Source organism: Mauremys reevesii, linkage group 3, assembly GCF_016161935.1.
Source record: "Mauremys reevesii isolate NIE-2019 linkage group 3, ASM1616193v1, whole genome shotgun sequence".
In the NCBI taxonomy this organism is placed as follows: domain Eukaryota; kingdom Metazoa; phylum Chordata; order Testudines; family Geoemydidae; genus Mauremys; species Mauremys reevesii.
In genome coordinates this window covers 154,150,668-154,172,203 of record NC_052625.1, presented here as the reverse complement: position 1 = coordinate 154,172,203, position 21,536 = coordinate 154,150,668, and the positions used below count along the sequence as shown (strand labels likewise).

General features: G+C 43.3%; 1 protein-coding gene across 1 annotated transcript in view; it reads right to left on the bottom strand.

Annotated features, from left to right (window-relative positions):
- B3GAT2 (beta-1,3-glucuronyltransferase 2) overlaps positions 1-21,536 on the bottom strand; it is a 41,779-nt gene that overhangs the window by 14,106 nt on the left and 6,137 nt on the right. The window contains exon 2 of the mRNA XM_039530249.1: positions 8,297-8,441. Within this exon, the coding sequence (XP_039386183.1) occupies positions 8,297-8,441 (145 nt within the window). The remainder of the gene's footprint in view (positions 1-8,296; positions 8,442-21,536) is intronic.

Genomic DNA, 21,536 nt, shown 5'->3' with positions numbered 1-21,536 from the left:
GGAAGTATGTGTCAAGGTTGGGGAGAAAAATTACTTACCTCTCATAACTGTTGTTCAAGACATGCTGCTCATGTCCATTCCATTCTAGGTGTGTGCACAGTTGCCAGAGATTCTTCCCTCAGTGGTATCTGCAGGGCTGGCTCTAGCACCCTTTAGAGGCACGTGCATACGCACCGGTAAAAGGGACGTCATCGGCCCCGTACTCTCTCACTTCCTTCTCGCCAGTAGCTCCGACAGAGGGGCAGGAGGGTGGGTTACGGAATGGACATGAGCAAGACATGTCAAAGAACAACAGTTATGAAAGAGTAGTGACCGTTGTTTCTTCTTTGAGTGCTTACTCATGTCCATTCCATAGAATGGTAGGACTGGAAGGGACCTCGAGAGGTCACCTAGTCCAGTCCCCTGCACTCATGGCAGGACTAAGTATTATCCAGACCATCCCTGACAGGTGTTTAACCTGCTCTTAAAAATCTCCAACTGATGGAGATTCCACAACCTCCCTAAGCAATTTATTCCAGCGCCTAACCACCCTGACAGTCCTTTGCTGCAATTTAAGCCCATTGTTTCTTGTCCTATCCTCAGCGGTTAAGAACAACTTTTCTCCCTCGTCCTCGTAAGCACCTTTTATGTACTTGAAAACTGTTATGTCCCCTCTCAGTCCTCTCTATTCCAGACTAAACAAACCCAATTTTTTTCAATCTTACCTCAGAGATAATGTTTTCTAGACCTTTAATCATTTTTGTTGCTCTTCTCTGGACTCTAATTTGTCCATATCTTTCCTGAAACGTGGTACCCAGAACTGGACAATACTCCAATTGAGGCCTAATCAGTGTGGAGTAGAGCAGAAGAATTACGTCTCATATCTTGCATACAACACTCCTGCTAATACATCCCAGAATGATGGGGTTTTTTGTAACAGTGTTACACTGTTGGTTCATATTTAGCTTGTGGTCCACTATGACCCCCAGATCCCTTTCCACAGTATTCCTTACTAGGCAATCATTTTCCAGTTTGTATGTCTGCAACTGATTGTTCCTTCCTAAGTGGAGTACTTTGCATTTGTCCTTATTGAATTTCATCCTATTTACTTCAGACCATTTTTCCAGTTTGTCCAGATCATTTTGAATTATAATCTTACACTTCCAAAGCACCTGCAACCCCTCCCAGCCTGGTATAGTCCGCAAACTTTATATGCCATTATCTAAATCACTGATGAAGATATTGACCAGGACTAGACCCATAACTGATCCCTATGGGACCTCACTCGTTATGCCCTTCCAGCATGACTGTGAGCCACTGATAACTGTTCCCAGAGAGTAGTTTTCCAACCAGTTTTGCACCCACCTTATAATAGCTCCATCTAGGTTGCATTTCCTAGTTTATTTATGAGAAGGTCATTTGAGACAGTATCAAAAGCTTTACTAAAAATTCAAGATATACCACCTCTACCACTTCCCCCCATCCACAAGGCTTGTTACCTTGTCAAAGAAAGCTATCAGGTTGGTTTCACACAATTTGTTCTTGACAAATCCATGCTGACTGTTTCTTATCACCTTATTATCTTCTTGCTGTTTGCAAATAGATTGCTTTATTATTTGCCCCATTATCTTTCTGGATACAGAAGTTAACCTGACTGGTCTGTAATTCCCCAGGTTGTCCCTATTTCCCTTTTTATAGATTGGCACGATATTTACCCTTTTCCAGTCTTCTGGAATCTCTCCGTGCTAGATCACTCAAAAGCAGCACCCCTGGAGATGGGCTCAGAGTTCACGGATGTGCTGACTGCAACGCTGTTCTCCTGAAACTGGCATTGTTATGGGCCTGTTGGGTGATGCCATAGTGAGACACGAAGGTATGAACTGATGACCATGTTACTGCTCTGCAGATGTCCTGGATTGGCACCTGTGTGAAGAACACTGCTGCTGAGACCTGGATTCTCGTGGAATCGGTGGTCACGATGGCCAGAGGCGGAACCTTTGCTTGCTCAAAGCAAGCTCAGATACAAATAGTTATCCAGGACAAGCCCTGAGACTGCTGAGGTGGGCTCCCAACCCCAGGCCTGATGCATCCAAGACAAGGGCAACGGATGGTTGAGGGGCAGCAAATGATACCCCTACCATTAGTGATCCTGGGTCTCTCCAGCAGGTCAACAAAGTGATGACTGGAGGTAGAATCATGAATATTGAGTCCAGGCAGTGTCTGCTCGGGGAGTAGACTGACACTAGCCTCATCTGGAGGGGTTTGTGGCATAGCCTTGTGTACTGCACCGCATGGGTACATTCCGCCATTTGCCCCAATAGTTTGAGGCAGACCTGAGCGGTTGTTATCGGGTGGGTCATGACCTTGGAGATCAGGTCCAACATAGCTCGGAATCTGGCTTCCAGTAGGTAGGCCTTGGCCTGAGTCATGTCGAGTACTGCCCTGATTAACACTATTCTCTGAACCAGGACCAGGGTTGATTTCTGCTCATTTATCAGCAGACCCAGCACCTGGAAGGTGGCTCATACTGTACTGATGCTGCGCTGGCCCTGAACCTGCAATCGACCTTTGCTCAGCCAGTCGTTGAGGTACAGGTAGACCTGCATGCCTCAACATCCAAGGAAGGTTGCTATCACCGCCACATGCTTCATGAAGACCTGTGGGGCTGCCGACAAGTCAAACTGATAATGGTGTTGACCCACTACAAACCTGAGAAATCTCTTGCGCCCACGGAAGATGGAGATGTGGAAATAAGCATCCTTTAAATAGAGGTTGGCATACTCGTCTCATGGATCCTGGGAGGGAAAGATGGAGGCCAGGGAGACCATGAGCAACCTCAGCTTCGAGATATTTGTTGAGGCAATGCAGGTCCAGGATGGGCCATAGCCCATCTTCACCTTTGGGATTAGGAAATATCAGAAGTAAAACCCCTTCCCTCTCAAATCAAGGAACTTCCTGTACAGTCCCCACATGTAGGAGGGTTTGCACCTCCTGGATAAGAAGCTGCTTGTGAGAAGGATCCCTGAAGAGAGACGGGGGGTGGACGAAAACTGGAGGGTGTAACTGACTGCTGTAGTACATATAATGGTCCGATGTTGTATCTGACCAGGCGGGGCTGAAGGGTGACAGGCCGTCCAGAAACAAAAGTGGGGGATGGATCTGGTGATGAGACTTGTAGACTGTCCTTGGGCAAACTTCAAAAGGCCTGTGCAAGCCTGACTGGGAGGCTGAGGTAGAAAGTAGGGGTTGGCATCGCTTATAGCCCTTCCCTTTTCTTTTATAGGGCTCCTGCCTGGGAAATGAGACAAACCTGAGAGGCTGCTAGGGCCTAAAATGCTTCCTGGAGGCAGGAGGTGTGTAAAGGCCCAACGAGCGAAGGGGAGTCCTCGAGTCCTTGAAGCTTGGAGCCAGTCTGTACTGAGAACAGGGAGGTAGTCTTCACGGGGAGGCCCTGAATGGACTGCTGCACTTTGTGAAGGAGGTCCAATGACTCAAGTCATGAACAGTGCCTCATGGTGACCGCTGACTCCATAGTCCAGGCTGCTGAGTCAGCCGCATCCAGAGGGACCTGAAGGGAGGTCCTGGCCACTGCTTTGCCCTCCTCTAGGATGCTGTGAACTCCTAGCTCAATTCCAAAGGTAGCAGGTCTCTAATTTGGACAATGAGTCCCACAGGTTAAAATCATATCTCTCCAGCAGAGCCTGCTGATTGGAGATATACAACTGCAGTCTGCCTGTTGAACAAACCTTACGTCCAAACAAGTCCAGTCTCGTGGCCTCTTTATTTTTGGAGGTAATGCTCAACTGCCCCATCTCTCCTGCTCATTTGCCACCAACACCATGGAGGGCAGGGGGTGCGGGTGGAGGTATTCAAACCCACTGGATAGGACACAATATTTCTCCTCTGCCCTCTTTGAGACGGGGGGCAGAGAAGGAGAAGTCTGCCATAGTGCCCTGACAAGTCTCATCACTGCTTGGTTAACCGGCAGAGCCACTCTGGAGGGAGCTGCTACAGCCAGGATGTCAATTAGGCTTCTTGAGCTCTTTGACTTCCAGTCCCAAATTTGCGGGACTTTTCAGGAGCTCTTGGTGGGCCCTGAAGTCATGCAGTGGGAGCAGATTACTAGGACTTGCAACCGTCGCATCCGGGAATGACGAGGAGGAGGCCTGTAACAGGGGAGGGTCCACCTGCTCTTCCTCCACCTCCACCACATCCATTGGGGCCATTTCTTGGACGTCAGTACCAGTATTGGAGTCAGGGTCTGGTGCCGGATGGGATGAAATGGTAGCTCACCCCTCTGATACCACTGGGTCTGAACAGTGGGACAGGAGGCCCCGATAACAGGGGAAACCCCCACAGGTTCCAATACTGCCACTCCATTGGCCAGTGGTCCGGTGGCCAGGCGCCAGCCAGGGGGCGGGTACCAAAGTCCAGCAGCGGCTCCAGGCACCAGCACAGCAAGTGCGTGACTGGGGCGGCAAGCCGTGGGAGGCGCCCTGCTGGTCCCTGCGAGGGCAGCAGTCAGGCAGCCTTCGGCGGCGTGCCTGCGGGAGGTCCGCCGGTCCCACAGATTCGGGGGCAATTCGGCGGCGGGTACGCCGAAGCTGCGGGACCGGGGACTTCCCCCAGGCACGCCGCTGAAGGCAGCCTGCCTGCCGTGGTTGGGGTGGCAAAAAAGCTAGAGTCGCCCCTGCCAAAGTCTGGGTTTTAGGCCGAGTACCAGTAGGTCTTAGGTGATGCGAAGGATTCCCCTTCAGACTCCAAAATGGATTCTTCTCTTGGAGACCAGGGTGGCGCAGTACCCACTTCCGCCTCCGGGCAGTGCCCGGGAGCTGGAGACAAGTAATGGGCCATAAACCACTGTATTAGGACCACAGGAGGGTGCCGCAGTGGTCGGTGCCGCAGTGGTCGGTATCACAGTGGAGCTCACCATCCCTTGCTCCATTCTATCCTCTGGCTGCCAGGGGGTCTTGAGGAGTCGGCTGGATCGGGAGAGACATCAGGTCCTTTGCCGCCTTGGAAAGCCTTCAGGGTTGAACGAGTCCACACGTGCATGGCCCCACTGCTGCTCCCAAGAGTCAGAGGGCGCCGCCCGGACCAGACTTGGCACTCTAGGTGTAGTCACCGGAGTCACCAGTGGCTCTGGGAGGACAAGTGGCCTGGCGCGGATATCACTGCACTGGTCACCTCCCGCTTGTCCCTCTTTGGCACCACAAAGTGCCCTCTCTTGGTGCACTGTTTGTTATGCTGATGCCGAAGAAGCAAGGATAGAGAAGGGTGTCAGGAAGAGCATGGTGCCAGTGGAGCACTTTGCACGGAAGCCGAAATGCTCAGCACCAATTCAGAGTGGCTCAGCTCCAAGACTGGTCTGAGTGCTGCCTCCATGAGTAAAGCCTTCCAACAAATGTCTCTGTCCTTTTGTGCGTGAGGCCCCTGCAGATCTGGCACTTCTCTTTAACGTGAGTTTCCCTGTGGCACTTTAGACAGATAGCGTGTGGGTCACTCACTGGCATCGGCTTGCCACAGGAGGTACCCGACTTGAAGTCCGGGGACCAAGGCATACCCAGCCCTTGGGGCGAAAGTCCCTTGACAGCAGGGACTATTATATACACTAACACTAAGAACTACATACACTGACTACAATAAATATACAATAGAAAGTCCAAATCACTGGGAAAGAGGCCTTGCAAGAGCAAGGAGGATCATTCCATGCAACCATCACTGGCAGTAAGAAGGAACTAAGAGGGTGTGGGGCTGGCGGCACCCCTTATACCAGCGCATATACACGTGGCTCCAGAGGGTGCTAGAGTCGGTCCTATGGATACCAATGAGGGGAAAATCTCCTGCAACTGTGCACGCAATGCACACACCTAGCATGGAATGGACATGAGCAAGCACTCAAAGAAGACCTTACGGTTAGTACTGGTCAAAATGCCTGCAGATGGACACCATTCATTTTCAAATGTCTGCTTGATTCTGTATTTACATATAACACTCTTACTCTTTCCATCTCCTTCCACCCTGTGTCTCCGGCTAATGATGAAGTAGCAACACCTTTGCAAACATGACATGACATGACCGTTTACCAACTCAGGCACTGAGTCTAGTTGCTACTTTACCAAAATAAAGATGATGAAAAAACTTGATCCTTAATAATATAAAAATAATAATGAAAATTTAAAAAAACCACTTGGTGCAGGTGAGAAGAATTTTCTCTCTCCAATCTCTAAGAGGTTTGCTTTCTAACATTTCATATTCCTCTCAACATTTGCAACTTTGTTTCCATGCTCCCTTTCTCCATTAGCTGCTTTTTAAAAATATGAGCAGATACTTCTCTCTATTGGTGTTGCTTCTTCCCCATATTTACGCCACAGTATCCCCTGACATTCAAAGTAATGATCTCAAAATATAACCCAAGGTAACTCATCAACTTTTCATATGCCTCTTCATCTAAGGGTGAGATTCCCTGGGCTTATGTTGCCTAACTGCCTTTGCCCGTAGCTAATGAATTATACACCTTCCTATCATCCTTTGAATGCCCATAAGCAACCACCTGCACAGCATAACACCAGTGTGTCTCTAAAACTCTACAGACAGTGATTGCTCTTTTAGATGTGCTTCCCCCAACCACACTGCACATCAGTTTGACGAGACTGCAGTGGCTTAGGGACTGAGAATCCCAGCTCTGTCCCTGAACTCGGTATTCCCAAAGAGTAGTGCAGCTACTATCTCACTGAGCAGGACAAAAATGTTAATGTAAACATTTAAGGCCAATTGCTCTCTTTATCTTACTTGAAATGTTCCTACACTTGGACTTACAATGTAACATTTTTGCATAATAAGTGATCAATATTTGGTAATGTCTCCAAACAAAAAGTGTTAGGAATTAATTTAACCACCATTACTTTTCTATTACGGATTTTAGAGGTTAAACATTCATATTCTTTATAAATCATTTTGGACTGGAAGGCCTGAAATAGGATACCCCTTGGAAAGGTCTGTGAAACTCAAGAGGCCTAGGGAAGGGCCAGTCCTTGATTCCCACCCCCACCAACCTGTTTTGGTTATGAGCACCTGGCTATCCCTTAGAGCAGCGGTTCTCAAACTGTAGGTCGGGATCCCAAAGTGCCATCCCTTTTTAATGGGGTCCCCAGGGTTGGCATTACATTTGCTGGGGCCTGGGGTTGAAGCCCGAGCCCCAGGGCTAGGGCTAAAGCCAAAGCCCAAGGTCTTCAGCTCTGGGTGGCGGTAGGGCTCAGGTTACAGGCTTTGGCCCTCCCACCTGGGGCTGCGGGACTCGGGCAGGCTCAGGCTTCAGCCCCCCTCCTGGAGTCGTGTAGCAATTTTTGTTGTCAGAAGGGGGTCGCAGTGCAATGAGGTTTGAGAACCCCTGCCTTAGAGGAGTAGTACGTGCCTCCACACAAAGTTTCAGGAGAAAAACATGTGGTCAATTTGCATTCTTTTCTTCCCCTCCCTGTCCCTCACACAGAAAACTAATACAGAGGGGGTTTTAAAAGTACAAAAAAGTTATACCATGCTGGAAGACTGCTACATCAAAAGTCAGAATTCTGCACACAAGAGATTCTGTCGGCAGTTGAGATTTATACACAAAAGATTGGCCAACCATGGGCTGACAGCTAGAGACAGCTATGTGGTGTGCTAACTTCACAGCAGAAGATTGATGAGATCAATTTTAAAGCTTTTCTGCCTTTATCTAGCAGGCTATAGTTGTCAGTGATTTTTCCCCTAAGCCCGCTGTTTCAAACCATATCCATCTACAGCTATCAGTGTCAACATTTCACATAACCAACAGAAAATGAATCATTTCATGATAAAGTAGCATTTTACAACATGAGGTTTACAAAGTGTCTGCATTTACACTGCATAGTGTGTGTTGATCATACAATGAAACACATAGGCTTCCTGCAAAAATTAAATGATTTGCAGACAAACAATTTAATCGAACATAAAATTAGCACATAAAATTAAAGCAAATTACAGTATATTGGGTTATTATCAAATAACTATTTAATTGGAGAAAATGTGCATGCCAAGACTTGTAAGATATTTAAAACCAGAAGAGCTGTGTACAATGATTGCACTTCAAAAGTTCTGCTGTTTTAAAAGATGTAACCATTTTCAGCAATATTCCTACCTACAGAATCAAGAACGCCACAGGAAACAATGGAAATTTTCAAAGTTGTCCTCATTTTAAAGGTGACCACTTTACAAGTAAACACATGCTTTTGGCCTGTTCACGAGTACAAACAGGACATTGTGTTCATAGATCCTATAGAACAGCTTTATCAGTACTTACCAGCCATATCAATGGCAAATGGACGGTCTGCTCTCCAGCCAGTATACCAGCCAACAACTTTGCCATTTTCCACTACAGGGCGCTCATACCGTCGACCTCCCACTAGCCCCACAGGCCACACAGATACTTTGCGGGTTGTACGCATCTGCAAGGAGGAGGCACAGGGTGATTTCACTTACGTTTTCTCAGCAGGCTGTGCTTTTTTTGTAAATGGAGGAAACAAAGCCTAGACATTTCCAGTCACCACAAGGTGTTTACAACAGATTCAGTGTTTCCAGATTTCAACCCTAGAGAGTTGGTATTCAAAGGCTATATGTGCCCCAAAGTTCTCTCACTGCCAGCTAGTTCTTCAGATCTCTAGTCACTTCAAGCCTACTGGGAATATCCCGAGAGAAATAAGATTGTTAATACCAGTGTTGCTTAAGATATGAGGCACCAAAACAAACAAACAAAAAAACCCACACACCACACCACTATATAATCTCTTCCTCATTAAAGAAAAGCACAGATGTATGTGGCAGATTTTTCCTCTGGAAGGATGTTTTGTTGTTTAAACATGTTTCTTTCTATAAATCCTTCATGCACGTGCATCATGACTGCAGAAGCCCAATCAGGGTAGAATGGAATGTTTATTTTACAGTCTGTTAAATACAGTCATTTATAAAGACAGACATACATGCAACTTTGAGGTCTATATGAGAATATATTATATTTAGAAGCCAGTAACAGACTCTGGAAGGGAAAGAAATGTCGATTGTGACCGGAAGTGCACACACACACACAAGCCCCTCTTATGAGGATTGCACAATAAATATGGTTTAGGTGTGTTAAAAAGTGGCCTGTAGAGAACAAAAAAAATGGGCTTGTGCCTTCCCCCCTTCCCCCCCATGGTGCCCAAAAAATGGTCAGTTTTAATTTAAAAAAATAAATAAATAGTGGGGATCATGTTTTCCTTTCATGGATGCATCGTTTCCAATGCCAGAAGGGCCCATTATGATCATCTAGTCTGACCTCCCATAAAACACAGGCCATAGAATTTCCCCAAAATAATTCCTAGAGCATATCTTCGAGACGAACATCCAATCTTTATTTAAAAATTATCAGGGATGGAGAATCCACCACAAACCTCAGTAAGTTGTTTGAATGGTTAATTACTCCCGCAGTTAAAAAATGTACACCTTATTTCCAGTCTGAATAATTTTCAGCCATTGGATTGTGTTAGACCTTTCTCTGCTAGGCGGAAAAGCCCATTATTAAATATCTGCCCACCATATAGGTACTTATAGACTGTAATCAAGACCCCTCCTTAACAAAGGAGTTAAGTTAAAGATTCAAGGAGCTCAGTCTCTATCCTCTCATAATCATTCTAGTAGCTCTTCTCTGAATCCCCTCCAACATTCTCGAACTGTGGACACCAGAACTCTATTCCAGCAGTGGTCACACTAGTGTCAAGTACAAAGGTAAAATAACCGCTCTGCTCATACTTGAGATTTCCCCTGTTTATGCTTCCCAGCATCGCATTAGCCCTTTTGGCCACAGCGTCACACTGGGAGCTCATGTTAAGATGATTATCCAACAGGACCTCCAAAACTTTTTCAGAGTCACTGCTTCCCAAGATTGAGTCCCCCATCCTGTAAATATGGCCTATATTCTTTGTCCCTGGATGTATATATTTACATTTAGCCATATTAAAATGCATATTGTTGCTTGCGCCCATCTTACCAAGCAATTCAGATGGCTCTGTCAGTGGCCTGTCCTTTTCATCATTTACCACTCCCCCAATTTTTGTGTCATGTGCAAATTTTATCAGTGATTAATTTGTTTTCTTCCTGGTCATTAATAAAAATGTTAAAAAATGTAGGGACAAGAACTAATCCCTGCGGGATCCTACTAGAAACACATCCATTCAATGATTCCCCATTTACAATTACATTTTGTAATTAGCTAGTTAGCTAGCTTTTAAATTAACACATCAGCCATTAAACAGATTGATATCTTTCTTTTTTTAATCAAAATGTCATGCTGTACCAAGTCATATACCTTATAGAAGTCTACGTATATTATGTCAACACTATGACCTTTATCAACCAAACTTTTAATCTCATTAAAAAAAATCAAGTTAGTTTGACGGGATCTATTTCCCATAAACCCATGTTCATTGGCATTATTATTAAAGAAATCAAGGATGGAAATATAATTAAAGAAATCAATATTAATAGTTCACTGAGCTGCTCGGCCAGCACTTTTAAAACTCTTGGATGCAGGTTATCCAAACCTGCTGACTTAAAAACATCTAACTTTAACAGCTGCAGTTTAACATCCTCATAAGATACTAGTGAAATGGAAAAAGTGTTATCATATGATATAATTACATCATCTGTTTTTTTCCAAAATATAAAACAGAAATACTTATTGAACACTTTTGCCTCTTCTGAATTATCTATAATTTTACCATTTCCATCTAGTAATAGACCAATAACATTGTTAGGATTCTTCCCCCCTGCCAAATATATTTAAAAAAACCTCGTTCTTATTGTCTAACTCTGCTGGCCATAGATTTCTCCTTGTGTACATTTGCTTCCCTTATCAATTTTCTACAATTCCTCACTTCTGATTTATATTCAATACTATCAATTTTCCCTTTCTTTTATATTTTTATAGCTGATCTCACTTCCCCTCTAAACAATGAGGCATTCTTCCTTGATTGTGAATTTTGGGGCATCTAGTAAGTGTTCTTAAACAATTCCCAATTATCATTCACATTTTTCTGATTAAATTCTTCCTCCCAATTGCTCTGGCTCAGAGTTGTCTTCAACTTTATATAATTTGCCCTTTTAAAGTACCACATCTATATATCACTGGTCTAGACTTTCTTCTGTTTGTACATTATAAAATGTCATCAAATCATGATCATTTGTTCTGAGATTACCATTAAACTTTAGCTCTGTGATCAGTTCCTGTTTATCTATTAAGATAGGGTCTAATATAGAACTTCCCTGTGCTGGAGACAACGCTTTTAGAGTTAAGAAACAGTCATGTATAATATTTAGAAATTCCAAGGATGTTTTAGTACTCCCAACATGGGACTTCCAGCATGCGTCACTCAAGTTGAAGTTTCCCATGATCACATGGCTTTTTTTCCTACACATTATAGACAGGTGTGTAAGTACCCTGTTCTTCTGTTCTCTCAAGTGATTTGGTGGTTTGTAACAGACGCCAATTAATACCCTATCTTGTTCATTATATGTTAGGATATTATTCCATAAGCATTCAAGACCATTTTCTTCCAAGTTATCAGTGACTTAAACAGTTAAAACTATTTTTAGAACTAAGTGGGCAAAAGGGTACGGGAAATGGCACTCTAGCCTTCCTAAATAGGTTATAACCATTAATTTTAACACTTATTCCAATCATACTTGACATCAGAGGTAGGAGTTCTGCCATTAAGTCCATTGAAGCCAGATTTCACCCTAGAAATGTAGGTCTTGTCTATCCTGGAAGATTCTATTGTTATTGGAAAACTATGGACATTATGGCATCACCAGAGATTACCTAACACATTGTCTATCCTAGAAAAGTTCACCAGTCTAATGAAATCAAGTTAAAAATCAGCCATGTTAAACTGGTACAACCCTACACTGTAAGTGAGTTTAAGTCAATCCCAATTTAACCTCATTTAAGAGAATCTACAATAGAGGTTTGCACTGGTTTAGCAAGATTGATTTTTATATTGATTTAGTTAAACCAGTACATGTTTAGAGTGTAGACAAGGTCTTAAAATCCCTTCCCCTTATAATTACTTTTTTCCAGACCTTTAAAATTTGCTTTTGTTTATTTTTACTAACAGCTTTTTAACTCCAGTATCCACAGGACATTCTAGAGAAAGAAAGCTGTTGTTAAAGATTCAGTACCCCACACTCCAGAGAGCTCATAATACCCCTCCTCTAGGCTCCCAAGAGCTCCTCCTTCAATAAAACCAGAAAACCAGACTGACATTGCTTATATTTCCATTTCCAAAGGTGAAAATACTAGTAGAATAAAAATAAGAAAGCCTTATCTTTCAGGTCTTCTTTCTACATCTTAAAAAAAAAAACTTTTCAGAATGGACACAAAACCTTTTTTTTTAATCCTTTGTAAGACACTTTTTTATTTGTCTAGCATCTGAGTTCCAACATGGCTCATGGTTTTCTTTTAACTATTTTTCCTGTTTAAGGCCTTTTTATTTGCTGTCATTTTCCCCTGGTCTTTTACTGCTCTATGTGGTGAAATAGAAAGTTAACAACATTAATTACTGTCTTCTTTTAAATATTTAGTGAATAAAAGTCACTTGGACTACTTCAGGACTGCAAAACATGAAGTGTTTTGGTAGCTGTGGTTTCAACATTACACCTATTTCTTGAGCACTTTGTAAAAATATATACATTGTAACGTGTATACATATTGGCTCTAATGTCACAAAATGTGCATATATCCTGCCCTCTCTTAGACCATGCGTACACAGGAAAGCTTTACCAGTATAGTTAACTGGTATAGTTAAACCAATATAACTATACCAGTATAAACCCCAGTGCACATACTCTTATTCTTTTAAGAGTGACTTTCCCCTGTTAGTTTAAACCCTTTCCAAAGTGACATAAGCTACATAAAAAAAAAAGGCCCTCTTATACCACAATAATAGTGTTGACACATGGAGATCATGTAAATTCACATCTTATCTTATATTGGTATAGCTTTCCCATGTAGACAAGCCTTTATGCCAGTGTAAATGAGAAGTACCTTGACCTCAGAGGAGCAGAACTGGGTGGCCCATTAAGCTTCACCTCTTATGCACTCAGGCACTCATTAACCCTGTGAAGGTGTTAAGTGTATACAGCTTAAATAAATACCTAAAGAGGAAAAAGAAATCAGATATTTTCAGAACGCTACATTTCACCCTTATGTTGTATTCTCACTTCTTTGTTCTCTTTCCTGTATAGTCGGTCACTCTACAAATCTTAGTGTCTGCCAAGGACATAAAAATCCCTTAGCGCAAAGTGAAAGAATGTATCTAAGGCTGTGTTAATGCTAACTGTAGAGTGTTTTACAGCCTCAGGATATATGTGAAGGTAGAAGTGGCAAAATGTCTTATAAGCCTCTAATAACAGTATTACTACATATTAATGTGTTGTGAACATTGTTCATGTACCAAGGTAGGAAAAATCATATGGATTAATAGGTCAATTTGTATCAGAGATTTCATTTTGTTTTCTATTCTGCTTGACCCTAACAAGTGTTAGGACACAGAGAGAGTAATTTAAAGATATTAGACTATCAGATACCAATGTAATCCCATACATTGCGCCACAAGAGTCCTGCACTGCTTCTCTAACTATATTTTTAATGGACAGCAGCACATCTGTTATCTGAATAATCAAAACTTGAAGCCACAGTATATATGTGACATAGGGTTCCCAACTTTGGTTGGATGAATTCCTGGAGGTTTCATCACATGACATTATCTTTAATTAAAGATTAATCTTTAATTCCTGGGGACTCCAGGACAATCCTGGAGGGTTGGCAACCATAATCTGGCAATCTTTTTCAAAAGGGACAGGGTTAGGGGAATGAGAATGAGAAAGCAGATGGATAAAGCCAGGAGAAGAAAGAACAGCCTGGGGAGGAGAAGGAGTAAAATATTTCAAGAACAAGGGGAAAGTAATACTGGGAGGGACAGAGCATCAGTGATGGAGGAAGATGAGGACAACTGATTAGAGAGAAATGGGGACTCAGATAATGGGGGAAGGAAGCACTGAAAGCCAAGAGCTGAGAGAATTCAAAAAACAAAAGCAGAGAGAGAACAATGATGATTCGCTCTCTCACACACAGGATCTTGCCAAAAATAGCACTTCATTAGTCACTCAAGAAGATTAAGACAGGGGAAGTGCAGGAATGATAGGGAAGGGGTCAAATCAATTAGAAAAAGGAAAAAAACCCAGAGAACCAGGGTTGTGAGTTCAATCCTTGAGAGGGCCATTTAAAGATCAGGGGCAAAAGTCTGCCTGGGGATTGGTCCTGCTTTAGACTAGATGACCTTCTGAGGTCCCTTCCAACCCTAATAGCCTATGATGCTATGAACTGGAAGTAAAAGATGAAGAGGATGGAATCTAGTCACCATTTCTACCATGGAAAAGCTTCCAGACTGTAACAATTTGCTGAATGTTTTCACTGCCTCCCCATTTAGGACCCAAAGTCTCCAGAAAATTCAGCGTTGTGTAGCATTTTTCCCCGCTTCTCGGTTTTCTATTGTTTCAGTTCCCATGTAATTTGCATTCTGATGCAATGCTAGTGCCCACCTATAAATTACTGCCTGGACTTGCCACACAATACCAGTGGGACATCAGCAGACTTATACAAACAACTCCAATTTATTTTGCTAGAAGTTGGATTTAGAACTCCATCTCTTCAATATTTACCATTGTATCTCTATAAAAGAGGAAAGATGGTGTACAGTAGAAGCATGGACCTTAGAATGCAGATCTCTTGACCATCAGGCAAATCATTTAAGGCCAAATTGTGGCCTGAGTCATGCTATGCAACCCCTACAAGTCAAGGGGATTGCACAGTTGTGACTGGAAACAGAATTCAGCCCATGATAATTGTGTGTCTCGGTTTCCTCAACTGTAAAATGGGACTAATATACCAGGCACACAATCATAGAATCATAGGACTGGAAGGAATCTTGAGAAGTCATCTAGTCCTGCACTCATGGCAGGACTAAGTATTATCTAGATCAGGGATCGGCAACCTTTGGCCCGCAGCCCACCAGGGTAAGCCCCATGCGGGCTGGGCTGGTTTGTTTACTTGCCATATCTGCAGGTTCGGCAGATTGTGGCTCCCACTGGCTGTGGCTCGCCACTCCAGGCCAATGGGGGCTGCGGGAAGCAGGGGTCAGCACATCCCTCGGCCCACGCCACTTCCCGCAGCCCCCATTGACCTGGAGCAGCCAACCGCAGCCAGTGGGAGCCACAATCAGCCGAACCTGTGGACACAGCAGGTAAACAAACCGGCCCGACCTGCCACGGGCCAAAGGTTGCCGATCCCCGATCTAGATCATTCCTGACAGGTGTTTGTCTAACCTGCTCTTAAAAATCTCCAATGATGGAGATTCCACAACCTCTCTAGGCAATTTATTCCAGTGCTTAATCACCCTGACAGTTAGGAAGTTTTTTCCTAATGTCCAACCTAAACCTCCCTTGCTGCAAATTAAGTCCATTGCTTCTTGTCCTATCCTCAGAGGTTAAGAAGAACAATTTTTCTTCCTCCTCCTTGTACCAACCTTTTACGTACTTGAAAACTGTTATGAGAACTCAGTCTTCTCCTTTCTAGACTAAACAAACCCAGTTTTTTCAATCTTCCCTCATAGGTCATGTTTTCTAGATCTTTAATCATTTTCATTGCTCTTCTCTGGATTTTCTCCAATTTGTGCACATCTTTCCTGAAATGTGGTGCCCAGAACTGGACACAATACTCGAGTTGAGGCCTAATCAGTGTGGAGTAGAGCAGAAGAATTACTTCTCATGTCTTGCATACAAACACTCCTGCTAATACATCCCAGAATGATGTTCTTTTTTTGCAAGTGTTACACTGTTGGTTCATATTTAGCTTGTGGTCCACTATGACCCCCACATTCCTTCCACAGTACTCCTTCCTAGCCAGTCATTTCCCATTTTGTATGTGTGCAACTGATTGTTCCTTGCTAAGTGGTGTACTTTGCATCTGTCCTTATTGAATTTCATCTTATTTACTTCAGACTATTTCTCCAGTTTGTCCAGATCATTTTGAATTTTAATCATATCCTCCAAAGCACTTGCAGCTTGGCCCACTTGGTATTGTCCCCAAACTCTATAAGTGTACTCTCTATGCCATTATCTAAATCACTGATGAAAATATTGAACAGAACCATATCCAGAACTGATCACTTGATATGCCCTTCCAGCTTGACTGTGAACCACTACTCTCTGGGAACCCTTTTCCAACCAGTTATGTACCCACCTTATCATAGCTCCATCTAGGTTGTATTTTCCTAGTTTGTTTATTAGAAGGTCATGGGAGACAGTACCAGAAGACCTACTAAAGATAAGATATAGCATATCTACCACTCCCCCGCAACCCACATCCACAAGGCTTGTTACCCTCTCAAAGAAAGCTATCAGATTAGCTTGACACAATTTGTTCTTGACAAATCCATGCTCTAAGTGTTTAGAAATGCTTTAAAAACCGATTTTGTGAAAGCAGAGCACAGCCCTCATGTGGACAGACTTATTTCAGTTTAAAAATGCATTATATTGATTTAGCCAAAGTCAAACCTTACTGACTCAAGCTAACTTGATATGACACTCTTGAACCAAAAGGAGTAGCTGCACTAATTTAACTTTAGGTTCTAAACTGATGAACACATCAGTATCATTTTCTTGTGTAAACAAGGCGTTATATTAAGTGCAAGGTATGATGATAATGTAATATATATATATATATTATATTTGTAATTTGGAGTCTTGCTCTAAATTCACTACAGCAGTCATGCACCAGAACTAGCTTTACAATTAGGACTAGAAACCTTCTGAAACAGCAGCTTATATTTTGATAATGAATATAGCAAATGTGGAGGAAGGCACTCAATCTTTGAATTTCATAGACTTTCTACCCCTGCAAATATCTACTATTGGAGTTTATTATCCCACTCTTACTTAATAGATCCTCTTTCTCTTCCCTCATTTTGTTGTTCTGGTAGGTCCTGATCCTGAAGAACAACAAGTGCCTCTTAAGAGCTGCTGGTCATCCTCTATTATTAGTAGTAATGGTCTGGATTTCACTATAGACATGTAAGATAACAAGATTTGGTCCCAAAGAGCTGGAGCTAAAGATGCTCAGCATTTCTTGAGGATGCCCAGCATCTTGCGAGACAGGGTCCCTAATCCTTACATAACAGAAAAAAAAGATTTGGTACGGGTATCTAGTTTCTCTCCTTTAAAGTTACTCTAGCTTTTTTTCTACCAACTTATGTTTATTCTGAACTATTTAGAAGAAGCACAACTTGACTAACTCTAATATCAGTGTGCATTCATGTATCAGTGTATCAAATTCAACTACACATTAGACAAATATTTAATGCACTACTGGTTCATATTTAGAGTATTTCTTAAGGTACGGAGGGATAGCTCAGTGGTTTGAGTATTAGCCTGCTAAGCCCAGGGTTATGAGTTCAATCCTTGAAGGGGCCACTTAGGGATCTGTGGCAAAAATCAGTACTTGGTCTTGCTAGTGAAAGCAGGAGGCTGGACTCGAGGTCCATTCTAGGAGATAGGTATATCTCCTATTATTATAAGGTTTTTTTAATATGAAGAAAAAAATCAGTGACAGATGGCTAATATTTCATTCTGTCTAGGTTGTTGAATACTGTTCCCCAAAACTAGGAAGCTGAGCAAAAATCTGTTTTTTCCAACCAGTTCTGTAGATTCAAAGATTTCATAATACCAGTCACATTTAAAAATACTGATTGTCTACTACTGACTTTTTTAAAAAAAATGTCCATTTGGCTGTCATTTTATCAATACCCAATTACATAGGAATCCATTTTTTACCACTACTGAAGTCACTAACAACTGTCCTGTGCCGGTTAATAACAGATTACATTAAACATGTAGTGGAAGGCGCACTAGTCCTTCCAGAGCTACAGTTGAACTAGCTTCCACTACACCAGACATAAAACCTGCCTAATCTGAAAATTCAGGGTAAAACTTCTTGGTAAACTGGGAGCAAATCATATAAGCAGTTTCAGAGATACGGAGGCTTGGAAATATACTCTTAATTCCCTTTCAGAGGATTTCCCAACAGTTTTTGACTAATCACATCTTCAAAACTTCAAAGTAACTGCTCAAATACGGCCTAAATCCAGCATCCATTTAAATCAATGGAAAGGCTCCCACTGATTTCCGTGGGCATTGGATCAGGGCCTTAGTCCCTAAAAAGCAGAGATGCTAGTAGTATGTTTGAGGCTGGTGATGCATGCATGAATTATGGATCGGTTTAAGGGTGTTATCACCCGTATAGATATAAATAATGATAACCTACAGAAACGTGGTTTAAATTAGCTATAGTTACCACTCAAGAAAGATCTTGGAGTCATTGTGGATAGTTCTCTGAAAACATTCACTCAATGTGCAGCAGCAGTCAAAAAAGCAAACAGAATGTTGGGAATCATCAAGAAAGGGATAGACAATAAGACAGAAAATATCATATGGCCTTTATATAAATCCATGGTATGCCTACACCTTGAATACTGCATGCAGATGTGGTGGCCCCATTTCAAAAAAGATATATTGGAATTGGAAAAGGTTCAGAAAAGGGCAACAAAAATGATTAGGGGTATAGAATGGCTTCCGTATGAGGAGAGATTAATAAGACTGGGACTCTTCAGCTTGGAAAAGAGGCGACTAAGGGGGAATATGATAGAGGTCTATAAAATCATGAGTGGTATAGAGAAAGTAAATAAGGCAGTATTATTTACTCCTTCTCATAATACAAGAATAAGGGGCCACCAAATGAAATTAATAGGTAGCAGGTTTAAAACAAACACAAGAAAGTATTTTTTCACACAACACACTGTCAACCTCTGGAACTCCTTGCCAGAGGGTGCTGTGAAGGCCAATACTATAACGGGGTTCAAAAGGGAGCTAGATAGATTCATGGACGATAGGTCCATCAATGGCTATTAGGCAGGAATGGTGTCCCTAGCCTGTTTGCCAGAAGCTGTGATTGGGTGACAAGGCATGGATCACTTGATGCTAACCTGTCTGTTCATTCCCTTTGGCCACTGTCAGAGGACAGGATACTGGGCTTGATGGACCTTTGGTCTGACCCAGTATGGCCGTTCTTATCCATTTAAAAATAACATGCTCCATGTATGACACAAGCATCTTTTTAGATACATGTACTGCATATTATATATATATATTTTTCATTTAGGTGCACTGAACACGTATATCTTTTTAAATATACAAAATATATACATAAATTTGATAACACATCTATTTGATACATGCATTATTTTGACAGACACTTGGTAAAGTATAGGTAACTTAGCAGGTTCTTTGCAAAATGTACATGGCATGACAGGGGCTTTGCAAAGCACACATGGTCCAGGCACAGATGCTCCTGATGGGACACACGTGAACCACTTTGGTGCAGGTAAGTCCTGCCCAGAAGAATAAAAGAGCAAAAGCTACATGGGACATAACAGAAATAGGGACAAGGAAGCCACATGTGGATGTAGAAGGCTTTCTGGAAAGGAATAAGATCATTCTGTACATGCCTTACAAAAATCGATCAGATTTCCTGCATGGCTACCAAAGTGCCCACAGACAATGCAAGTCATACAAAGAATCCTGTTATACTTTTAAAATCTAAGGAGGTTCCTAGGCAGCAAACTGCATGGACTGGAAATTCCAGATAAGATGCCAGTTTATACACACACGCACACACAACCTTTTTTGGTAAAATACAAAGCTTGGGTCACACAACCAACCTTAACTCTGCTTCACAGTGCCATCCTGAGGACTACCACAAACCCAGACATCAAACAGGTCATTCCTATTAGTGATCATAAAATATTTAGTATCTTATTCTTATTCTTAATAAACCTGTGTGAAAGGATGGATCCAATGTCTGAGTCTGGTAGTTCTCAAGATGACCATGGGGGCAGTTCAGGTAACTAGCTAGGCAGTTGTTAACAGTCAGATGGTTGATGTGGTGTGTTGCTTTGTTAGTTTATAATCTAAAATGTTAACTTAGAACTTCCTAGAGAAAGCTTGAGAGTATTTTGAAAACACAACCAACTATTACTTAAGTCTTAACAGTTTTTGGATGAAGTAATAAATTCTTTCATCCTTTATTGCAAATTAACAAAGTTGGGAACAAATGAATGGTTAGAATAATCACAAAAGACAAATAAAGGTGGAAGGCATATCCCAGTATGGAGAAAGGCAGTTATTAAAATCAGTTATTTCACAATATCTTGAGTTGACAAGGTGGGTGAGCTAAGTTCCTTGTAAGCTGCACGGCCATGCAGCTGCCTATTTAGCACTGCGCAGGTGTTAAGGGAACCCACTCAGCCGGGACCTGCCTCAGCCAGGGGAGGGGCGCCCATAGGCACTGACTTCCCCTCTAGCCAGGGGTGCTCCACCCAAGTCCCCGCCTCCTCCCCCAAGCACGCCCCATCCCCACCTCTTCCCCTCCCTCCCAGAGCTTCCTACATGCCGCAAAATAGCTGTTCGCAGGAGGCGCTGGGAGGGAGGAGGAGGAGTTGGCCAGTGGGACTGCTAGCAGGTGAGAGGCACTGGGGGGGTGGGGGAAGCTTGGCTGCTGTGGGTGCTGCTGAGCAGCACTCACTAATTTTTCTCTGTGGGTGCTCCAGCCCTGGAGCATCCATGGAGTGGGCACCCCTCCCCCAGCCCCAACTCAGCCCCAGACCTGCCGCAGCCGGTGAAGGGATGGCACAAACCCAGCCCCGGCCAGGACCTGCCAGGGCTAGGGCACCCCTCCCCTCCCCAGCTCCAACTCAGCCCCAGCCCGGACCTGCTGTGGCTGGGGGAGGGACACCCATCCCGCAGCCCCAGAGCTGCTGCAGTGGGGAGAGGCACCTCTGCCCCCCAATCCAAGCGCTGCTGTGGGGAGAAAGAGCTGGGGTGGGGGAGTTCTCTCTCCCAGCCCTAGTCCCAGAGCACCCTCTTGCATCCCAAACCCCTCATCCCCGGCCCCACCCCAGAGCCCACCCTCACAGCCGGAGAGCCCTCACTCCCCCCCACACCCCAACCCTCTGCCCCAGCCCTGAGCCACTCCCACACTCCGAACTCCTCAGCCCCACTCCCCACCACATTAATTTTGTTATGTGCACCAATATGGAGGTGATGTGTCACAAATCACCTCCATATTGGTGCACATAACAAAATTAATTCCACAAATGGATGGGAAAAATTAGAGGGAACACTGTGAGTGAGGTAATATCTTTTATTGTACGAACTTCTGTTGGTGAGAGAGACGGTCCAATAAAAGTTATTACCTTGCCCATCCTTGTCTCTCTAATATCCTGGGACTGACATGGCTACAACTACACTGCATATCTTGAGTTGGCATATTTGATTCTACATACATCAAACCCTTTCCTGAATCCTTTCACCCGGTCAACCTCCTATTGAAGTCTTCA